Here is a 10,459-nt window from a genome sequence, read left to right as displayed (position 1 = left end):
GTGTAGATGGGTGAGAAAAGGGAAGAGAGAGAGTGTGACTGAGGAGAAGTGAATGGTGGCTGAGGCACAGGGAAGAGACAACTAAATAACAAACAATAAACTCGAACTGAAATATGAAGACAAAACATAATACAAAAACCTTACATCCTAACAACATGCTCCTCCACCCTGCGCTGCCACAGCAGTGTCAAGAACAGCAACATAAGTGCATTCACTGTGCAAACCTCAGAAAACAACATGTCAAACTTGCATATATGAAATGCATAATTTAGAGGCAGAAAATAATTACAACCCATTTTTATAAATCATAAACTGTCTCATTTTATAACCATTTTATACCATTTATTATGATGTTTCAACATTTTGGAAGAGTTGCAATTACTGTCGGACCTTTAAAGAAGAAAGTCTCTCCACGGATCTGTACCACGGCATCAAAACTGGTGTTACAGCGATCAACTGAAGGTCTGAAAGAAGAAAAACACAATGATACTTAAGGCTTCATTTGGTTGAAGAAATGTAGAGATTAAATTGGGTTTCTGAGACTTTCAGTGACTTTTTCTAAACAATAAGTGTAATTCCCCAAGTCAACAGCAAGACGACATTTGAACTAATTTTTGGGTTGTGTGAAAGCAGTTGTGGACAACACAAGGTTCAGTATTCACTGTTCAGTATCCCTACAGCAATGTAGGTCTTATCCTACATCTCAAGTGTAACAGCCCGGTATAATGTTCCAACCAAGGCCTGAACCTTCTTACAGTTAGCTGTGCTTGTGCTGACTCCATCTGAATGTTTTGTTTAGTGTTACTTACAGTGAATAAAAAGTTGACAAAGCCTTACTGACACCTACTAGACATTGTTCAACACGTTTGCCTTTATCAATTGGTCAGAACTACTCAGGCTGAATTCATGGCGTCACCGGCTGTCCTTCAAATACATTTGTTCCTTGGACATTATTCGTCTGTAAGTTCATGTTAATAATTATTATTTGAATATTGTGTAGCATTTTGCTAGTAAAGCCTATTATTTCTATATGCTACAGCTAAGTTTACAAGCTAAGCTACATCGTTAACTAATTATCTGTATTAAGAAGCATTTTTGGTAGTATTAGCTGAGGTCTAGTAGCCTTTTGTGTTTTGTGTATAATTAACACATACTTCTCATATTTTGTAACAGTTTTACAAAAACTAAACAGAAACAAGTTGTGAATAAAGCCACAAAACCATCAAGGTCTGGATTATTTCCAACTCAAATGTTGACTAGCTGTCTAGTTTTGTAGAGCAACACATTGTGAGGGCAGCATAGTGTTGCTGTTGTAGAAAACATGTTTCATTCAGCTTGAAGTCTCACTGGTTTAGTCGAAAAAATTCAAAAAAACCTTCACCCATTGTTAGCTGAATGTGATGCTTCAATAAACAGCTTTAAATCAGATTCTTTGTCAGCAGAGCTTCATTCTTCATCATCAACAAATTCTCTGATAATTCAAAGGGTTTTAATGACAAAGACAGGATTAAAAACAATGAGGTCTTACAACAAATGCCACCGGGTCATTATTTATTTAAGAAAGACCGAAATTGTAGAAGCTATGAGTAAAAAACTGGTCTCCATCCTTCATCCAGCAGGTTGTAGAACCTCATTTAGCAGCAAGAACTTTCAGTAGTGGTTTTATGTAGGAATTTTGGTCAACTCTTTGCTTCAGTTCATTGACATTTGCAGACATTTGTGTTTGCTCAGCTCTCTGAAGGTCCCACCACAGCATTTCAATTAGTTTTAGGTTCTGGACTTTGACAACACATTGATTCTTTTTGAGAAATTCTGTTGTGAATTAGCTGCTCTGTTTAAAATCATTGTTCTGTTGCATCATGACCCACTTTTGTCCAATCTTCAGCTGTCAGACAGCTGGTCTCACATTTGTCTCTAGAATCTTTTGGTTTACAGAGGTGTTCATGGTCAACTCAATGACTGTAAGATGCCCAAACCATGTATGTTTAAGGTGTTTGTGCTGATAAGCTGTGTTTGCTGCTGTGCATTATGGGTAAACTGTCATAACTCAGGAGGTACTGTCCAGAAGAGCAAAACCAAGACCAAACACGGAGACGGAAGTAAAGGTAAGTGAATTTATTTACAGGGTGAGACTATATACAGTGGGCGGTGTCCGGAGTGGTCTGCAAGAGAAGGAGAGCTTGGTGAGTCTCGGGTACAGGTCTTGATCCACACGGCAACAAGGAAGTGGTTATAATGTCTCTTTGTTTGCTTACAGATCCAGAGGGTGAATGCAGTGCCGATGAGAGGAGGAGAGAATTCCAGGTGTTCCAGGAGTGACGAATTAGATCCAGCAAGGTAAGTAGCAGCGTGGTTCCAGGTAAGTGATCCTTAGTATCCGTAATCGTGGCGTGGCAAGAAAAACCTAGGACACAGGCAACAACAAAGAACGTGGTTAATACTAGGAGCTAGAGTTCAGGTTAGACGCTGAGGCGGAGAATCTAACCCAGTAGGTTCGATGCTCCAGCGAAGGTCTGATCACCGCCTGCTGCTTAAATCCTGGCTGGTCTCATCAGTGGTATGAGGAACACCTGAGGAACAATGATTAGTGGCGCCGCCCAGAGGGCGGAACCAAAACCCAGATCCTCACATAAACATCTGCACTTTGTTCCAAAGTCTTGTGTGAAGCCAACCTTAGTCGTGGTGTCATGTTGTTTTTAAAGAGAAGAGGCTTTCTCCTGCAACCCTTCCAAAAAAGCCATTCTTATTCAGTCTTTGTAATTGTCCTGTCATGACCTTTAACCGTTACCTGCTAACTGAGGCCTGTAGAGTTTGAGATGAACTCATTTCTCTGAGCATTGCACGGTTTGCAATGTAGTTTAAGCTGATCTTCGGGGTAAATTCACTGGGATATCCACTCCTGGGACGACTGACAGCTGTTTCTCACATGGCTTCTATTTACCTAATTTTAATATCAAATAAATACCAACGCATTTTTTTATTACATCCGATGTCTAAAGGTTTGGAAATGATGTGGGTTTTCTTACTTTTTTATCATAACAGTAATATTTAATTTTTTACTAAAGTTGTTTCAGTCTGAAATAATTTCTCTTTTTAAGGTTTTAAAATATTCTCAGTTTAGGTCTGAACTAAATAGCGAATTAAATTATTATTTCTTTAAATAGTATTTGATGATGAAAAACAAGAAAACAATTTTGTGAACTGGTTGGATTGGATCAAGAGATATAAGTTTAAAATCTTATATTTCTGATCTCAAAGCTTAAAACAACTTTAAGCAGCAGACCAAACTGTCTTACACATATATTTGAACTAAAAACATAGAATGGATTGTAGGAAACACTTTAGTTATTTATATCTGATCCCTAATGTTACAGTCTTCTTCTGTAGATCATACCCATGTCTGTGACGATGATGATGATGATAGTGGTGGGTTTTGTGGTACAGATGAGGTTCTGCTGAGCGACGAGGAGCATCAGTTGGCAGCAGCTCGTTTCTTTTACCTGAACCAGAAATAAAATGATTTCATAAATTCAGCTGTGTTTTTGTCTCTGTACAAATATTTAAACCAAAAAGTTAAGCAGTTGACTTCCTGAAGGCTGCAGAAGGTGCCTCCAAAGCAGAATTAGCATGAAAACATTAGTAGACTTTAAATTTCTGCCTCATAAACTGAACCAACACAGAGAAAACAGTCGCCATTTAAAAGCAAACACAAAAAGCTAACACTAACAAGTAGTTCAGCCTCTGTAAAGAGAGACAATATCCTGTAGGCACAGCCACAGCTGCTTTGTAACCCTAACAGAGACTGAAATTTAAGATATTCAATCTGAAAGGAAGCTGAAAATGAAAAGATGCAGGCAGACAGACTGAAAGTCTTACCGTAGAGCTGTGTGATTTGCTCCAGATCTTGGTGTACCAAATGGAAGTGGAGTGGGTCTCCAACTGGGCCTTGGTAGTATGGCCTCATCACCGAGTGCCGGGATGAGGAATGAGCCAGACCCAATGCATGGCCGAACTCGTGGACCAGAACCGTGAACAGGTCAGTGCCTTCAATGGCTGGAGAGGAAGACGGGAGGAACACACAAACCGAGGAACAGAATAATCAGCAGCTGGAAAGAAGAAAATGAAGTAGTTCTGACACAAAATCTAGTTCTTGTTTTTTTTGTTTGTTTGTTTTAGTGTTTCTGCAAGCATCAGCTTAGAGAAACAACATTCATGAATAAATCAACTGTAAATTGGGACTTTTTGGGGCTACATCAAGGCTTTATAGGGACGTGAAGATGAACTGATTCCTACAGATTCGTGTTTGTGATTGGAACAGAATAGATGAATAGATGCAGTTTTGGATAAAATCTACATTCATTGTTGCACCGATAAATCTGATTCATTTATCTATTAAATAAAAAGTCAACATGTGAGTTTGTTGCAATAGACATCTACTTAAAATAAAAGTAGAAAAGTTGAAAAGACAAATTAACATTTGTGTAAGAGCTGATTACCTGTACACTCTTTTACCATTAAAATGCTGTAAATATATTTGTAGATAACATGGTAAATACTATCTATGACAGCAGATATTAGAACAAGGCACTCATGATCACCAGAAACATGGCTAATCAAAACATGACCAACACTTTGATCTTAATAATTCTGGCCCTTGATTAAATTTAGTTGAGGAGCTATAAATCACTGTGTTGTTGAGCTCAGGAAGAGGAAATGTTAGAATAATTTCTAACAAAGTAGGTCTGGTTGTGTTTGGATTGTTTCTGTGTATGAAAATGGTTAACATCCATGAGTAAAACAATACCAAGGAACATCACCTTGTAATTCGTTATCTAACAAAGTTTGAAGTTGATATGAAAAAGCAGGTCAGAGAATGATGCCAGTGAATAAAACATGTCACTTCCTGCTCTCAGTAGGTGGCGATGTAAAGGTGTTGCATACTAAACAAGGATTTAGGTGGAAATCAGATGATTTATATGTGAGACACAATAATTGTGTGTGGGCAGTACAATGGTTAGACTTCTTCACAATGAGAAGGTCGCAAGTCAAAGGTAATTGTAGTTTGAATCGTAATAACAAATAGGCGATTCTAGTTAGAGATATGTAATAACAAGGGTGATGGAAGTCAGAAACAAGTAATAACAGAAAGGTTATTATAGTTGGAAACATCTAATAACAAAGAATATTGTAGTTAGAAGCATTTGATAACAAAAAGGTGATTGTAGTTAGACATATGTATTAACAAAGGCAATGTCATTAGAAAACAATAATAATGTTTTCTGAATACTGCTGCACCTGGCTGTCTGAAGGCCCACTGCTCCTCTGCATCCAGATGAACTCCTCCTGCCCGAGCAGGATCTGAAGGAAAGAAAGCATGGCCAACTGCACCTCCTGCCCCATCAAAAGGATAGCCATCACCATGGTAACCATGGAGAAAGTCTACTTGCAGGTCAGCTGCCTCCCGACTGCCCACCTGGAGAGTTATAGACGAGCTCTACACAGTTACTGATGCACTGCAGCTCTGCAGGAAAATTAATTATATTTATTTATTTCATTATCTTTATTTATTTATTTTTATTTTCTTATATGTCAGTAAGCTGCCCCAACCTCGTGGAATTCTAGGGGTGTAGGCTCCGCCCACACTCTTAAAGCGTAGAAGACCAGTGAGCGAATCATCTCCCGTGGTAGATGTGAAGAGGAAGGGTAAGAGTGTATCCTAGGAAAGTAAAAAAAATGTTTAGTGTGGGTAAGCGTAAAACTTATACACAGCTTGAACAGAACATTTGACGTCACAGTTAGAATTCACTCCTTTCTGTATACATCACCAGTGTGTCATCTTGCCTCTTACATGGGCTAGTCTTTCTGTTGATGTGTCGTATCAAAACTGCATGCTGCATAGAGTTCAGCAGGGTTTGGTGTTTGGACAAATACTTTTTAGATAAAATTATAAGACAGCACAAAATAATTTCCATTGCTGACGATACTCCATTATATTTATCCATAAATTGGATCCAACCATCTGAACAATGTTACTAAAATCAGAAACAAGTTGTCTTAAAACAATGCTAAAAAAACTGATCCATGCAAGTATCACTTTTAGGCTGGACTGTTGTAATTCTTTATTATCTGGGTGTCCAAAAAACTCTTTAAAAAGTCTTCAGTTGGTCCAAAATGCTGCTGCCAGAGTTCTGATGAGACTTAGGAGAGATCATGTTTTGACTATTTTAGCTTCTATCCACTGGCTCCCTGTTAAATTCAGAATAGAAAATCTTCCTTCTAACATGCACAGCTCTCAACAATCAAGCTCCATCCTATATTAACCCTCTCAAGGCAGACGTTGCAGATTTGCAACAGCGAATTGCATATACCTAATTACTCCACATTCATATTTTATGAGCCTTATTTTACTCAGATGATAATTTCCCCAAATATCTGATTTTTCCTGTTACTAAAACTTAATTTGAGCCTGAGAGGGTTAAAAATCTTATTGTCCCATATTTTCCTAACAGAACACATTGCTCTCAGACTGCAGGTTTACTTGTGGTTCCTACAGTTCCTAAAAGTAGAATTGGAGTCATACATCTGCAAAATTGCCACCTTAACAAAAGTGGAGGGGTTTGATTTCCTCAGTGATGCTAGAGGCTATGTTGTATGACGTGTCAGACCCTGGTATGATTTTCTATGGTAAAGTGGCCTCAAGAGAAAAGTCAGACATGAGCAATTTAAAGACCTTGATGAAGAAAGACTACATTTCTAAGGATACCTCACCCAGGTTAGGGAAACTGGGACACTTTTCTGGAGCCAGACCTGGGAGAGAAGCTGGCTGGTGAGCACCTGGTGGTCAAGCCTTGACTCCTGAGGCTTGGATAGGCCAAGCCCTAAGAATGCCCTGGATTTTGCTTCTGCAACTACAGAAGTCACCTCCAGAGATGTTTTTCACACATCCTGGGGGCCATGCTCAAGGTCTTAACTGCACATGCAAAATAAGGTGCTGTTGAGTTGTCTTCTCTTAGCCTCACTGCTTGCTATATTTATTGAACCACTGGCGGCCGCAATTTGTCAATGCAAAAATATTTATGGAATTAAAATATCTAATAGGATCCACAAAATTTGTTTATATATAGATGATGTGTTGCTGTTTCTGGAGAATGCAAACCCCTCTCTTACAGAAACAATAGCCTTAATAAATAAGTTCTCAACAATTTCAGACTACTCTATCAATTGGAACAAATCAAAGGCCCTTTCTAATATCAATCCCTCCCCAACCATTACTTTACAGATCAGAAACATCAGATACCTGGGCATCAATATTTCTAACAGGCTGAATAAGCTGACACAATTATTTATTTATTTATTATCCTCAACCAGGGAAGTCCCATTGAGATTACAGATCTCTTTTTCAAGGGAAGCCTGGGCCTGAAGGCAGCCTAAACATGTACTGTATTTTCCACACTATTGGGCGCACTGGATTATAAAGTGCACTGTCAATAAATGGTCCATTTTCAAACTTTTGTCATAAATAAGGCGCACCTGACTATAAGGCGCATTAAGTAAATCAAAGCAGCCCCGTCTTTTCGGAGAATACTGCACTGATGTAAAGGCCCCCACATACTCGTACTTCACTCCGCGGAGGTTCGCGCGTACTCGAGGGGGACTTAATGCGGACTCGAAGTGGACGTCCACTGGACATATCTGCACAAAGATCAATTTTTATGACCGCATACGCGTACTCTGTGTCGCACAATAAACTGCCGAGTGAGAAACAGTGTTCACATCAGACTGTTTTCTGTGCGACACCATCCGCTCTCAGGTGAGAATCGGCGCCGGGACACAGCACGACTGCCGCGCTCTGAGAGCACTGACAGGTGTGCGGTGGCTGCCCTGGTGGTGAAGAAACAGGGCTAAAGGTACCTTCTTTTTTTGTTTTTTTTTTTAAGCTAAGAGGCAAGTGATCTCTTCCTCCTCGTCCGGTTACACAATGACTGAAATTTGTCATGGGAGAATTTTAGGCAATCTGTACACTCGAGTATGAAGTCTCAACCATCTGCAGAGTCCACCCTGAGTCCACGCGGCTCACAGAGTACACACAGTACGCCCAAGTATGTGGGGGCCTAATGCTGCAAGTAGTTTACCAAAAGTGTACTAAAACATTACGACTTCTTACACATATAAGGCGCTCCGGATTATAAGGCACACTGTTGTTTTTTGAAAAATATTGAAGGCTTTTAAGTGTGCCTTATAGTCCAGAAAATATGGCATGTTTGTAGATTGGGAGGAAACTGGAGTGCCAGGAGAAAACCCACACAGACATGAGGAGAACATGCAAAGTCCACACAGAAAGATCCAAGGTCCAACCCAGGGTTTGAACCCAGGACCTTCTTGCTGTGAGGCAACAGTGCTAACCCCTAAATCATTGTGCTTATGTTCCATTACTCAAATTAACAGAATGCAATCTCACACAGTGGAGAACTCTCACTCGTGGGATGAGTGTCTGCTCTTAAAATGATGGTTCTCACTATTCCATTCCATTCCATCCTCTTCCGCTTATCCGGGGTCGGGTCGCGGGGGTAGCAGCCTAAGCAGTAAATAAGCTATATTCTCTATGATTCCAGTTAAACCATCCAAGACTTGTATGGAAATCTGTATCTCAGATGTTCCATTTATCAGTCCTTTAATTAAGCAGCATCTGGCTCCAGGGGGGGGTTCCTGACTTTCCAGACTTTGTGCCGGGGGTTGGGGGGGCTCCTTTGCGTCCCTGACCCAGGGGGCAAGTTGGGGCCCATGGTGGCTGGGATCTGGGCAAGGGTGTTGGGGTTTGGGCTACCTAGGAAGGTCCTGGTTATTTCCGGGTTGACAGAGGGGGTTTGGAGGCTGGGGGTGCCTAGAGGGCCTGTGTGGTGCCTGGGTTACTGGCTGGGCTGGCAGCTCTATGGTGTGGGGCTGCTGGCGGTGGGCTCGCCATACTTGGCTGGCTTGAATTCTCCCGGATGCCCCCGCAGGGGGGTGCAGTTGCTCTGTGGGTGCTCCCTCTTGGCATCTTTGGGGATCCTCAGTGGTTCCCTGGCCTCTGGACTGGTATGGGCAAGTGGGTCGGGAGGGGGCCAGTTGTGAAGCTGGTCCCTGGAGGATTTGTGCCCACACCTTGGTCCCCATCCCATTCTTCCTAGCATATGCAACACAACTCATCAGTGGGGCCTTTATGAAAGATTTTTTTTTTTTCTCACAGAAATGTCTTTACCACTTCAGGACAAGTACAGAGGGAAATGAAATATGTGTCGAAGGAAATAATACTAAGTTCCAAAGTAAACTCAGATGACCCAGCTTTTCACCAGCATGTGAACGCACCATGTACAGACAAAGGGGAGTTCTCCCAGCAGCGTGAAATGAGTCTCAGAAACCCTTGTGTGATTGTAATCTGATCTGTGCATTATTGTAGTTTTGTCTGTGTGTATCAGGTGACTCGTGCAGACTTATTTAACGTTTTGTATGCGTAGTAGCCTGGAGGAATTCGTAATTATCAGATTTGTGAGGTTGAAGGTAAAACAATCTGTGTGTAGAAATTGATATTTGTGGAAATTGTAATTGTGTATGTGTACTTTTATTTTGTATTCATAATTTCTTAATATTTGTGTGTGCATTTGGCCACATATTTGCAAGTACCCAAAGTTCCACACAAAACATTTTTTCAGTTTACAAATCATGTTTTACACATACAACTATCCAAAGCTACATACAAACAGGCTCACACAGATTACAAATCCAGTGTTACACATGCACAGGTATTCTAAGTGGATTTTCTCTCCATACCTTAAATTGCGGGACAAAGAGCCCTGCAAGCACGGAGGAACACCAGGCAGTGACCAGGCAGATATACCGATTTTAATCTTTCAAAACCGTTTCATTTTTTGTCATCTGTGTGCTCTTCAAAGCGTCAAAATGTCATGTGGTGTGACTGTCCAGAGATAATTGTTGTTTTGAAAATGTCTTTAAAACTACCCTAAATCTCTTCAAATATATTTTCTTTCCTTTTTTGGCATGAAGGTTTTTTTTTATCCTAAACAAATTTTCAATGCATATTTCTTTCTTTCTTTCTTTCTTTCTTTCTTTCTTTCTTTCTATATATATATATATATATATATATATATATATATATAGAGAGAGAGAGAGAGAGAGAGAGAGAGAGAGAGAAGTGCGGTCGGATGGTTACAAAGAGAGGCAAGGTCATCCACACAGAAGGGATCTCACTCCCAGAAGGAAAAATAGCAGACATTGAGGACAGTTACAAGTACCTGGGAATACCACAAGCAAATGGCAACCTGGATGAGGCCACAAGGAAAGGAGCCACAGCCAAATACCTCCAACGAATAAGGCAAGTCCTGAGAAGCCAGCTCAATGGCAAGAACAAGATCCGTGCGATAAACAGCTATGCCTTACCAGTAATCAGATACCCTGCAGGAAT

General features: G+C 40.4%; 1 protein-coding gene across 1 annotated transcript in view; it reads right to left on the bottom strand.

The window, feature by feature from the left end:
* Window positions 1-10,459, bottom strand: part of mmp17b (matrix metallopeptidase 17b) — a 23,759-nt gene that overhangs the window by 7,650 nt on the left and 5,650 nt on the right. The window contains exons 5-9 of the mRNA XM_017423171.3: window positions 5,608-5,716; window positions 5,296-5,473; window positions 3,877-4,053; window positions 3,395-3,500; window positions 391-464 (exon numbers count right to left, since the gene is read on the bottom strand). Coding sequence (XP_017278660.1) covers window positions 391-464; window positions 3,395-3,500; window positions 3,877-4,053; window positions 5,296-5,473; window positions 5,608-5,716 — 644 coding nt within the window. The remainder of the gene's footprint in view (window positions 1-390; window positions 465-3,394; window positions 3,501-3,876; window positions 4,054-5,295; window positions 5,474-5,607; window positions 5,717-10,459) is intronic.

The sequence above is a fragment of the Kryptolebias marmoratus genome, linkage group LG9 (assembly GCF_001649575.2).
Source record: "Kryptolebias marmoratus isolate JLee-2015 linkage group LG9, ASM164957v2, whole genome shotgun sequence".
In the NCBI taxonomy this organism is placed as follows: domain Eukaryota; kingdom Metazoa; phylum Chordata; class Actinopteri; order Cyprinodontiformes; family Rivulidae; genus Kryptolebias; species Kryptolebias marmoratus.
The sequence above is the reverse complement of the archived record's forward strand: the minus strand, read 5'-3'. Positions and strand labels throughout refer to the sequence as shown.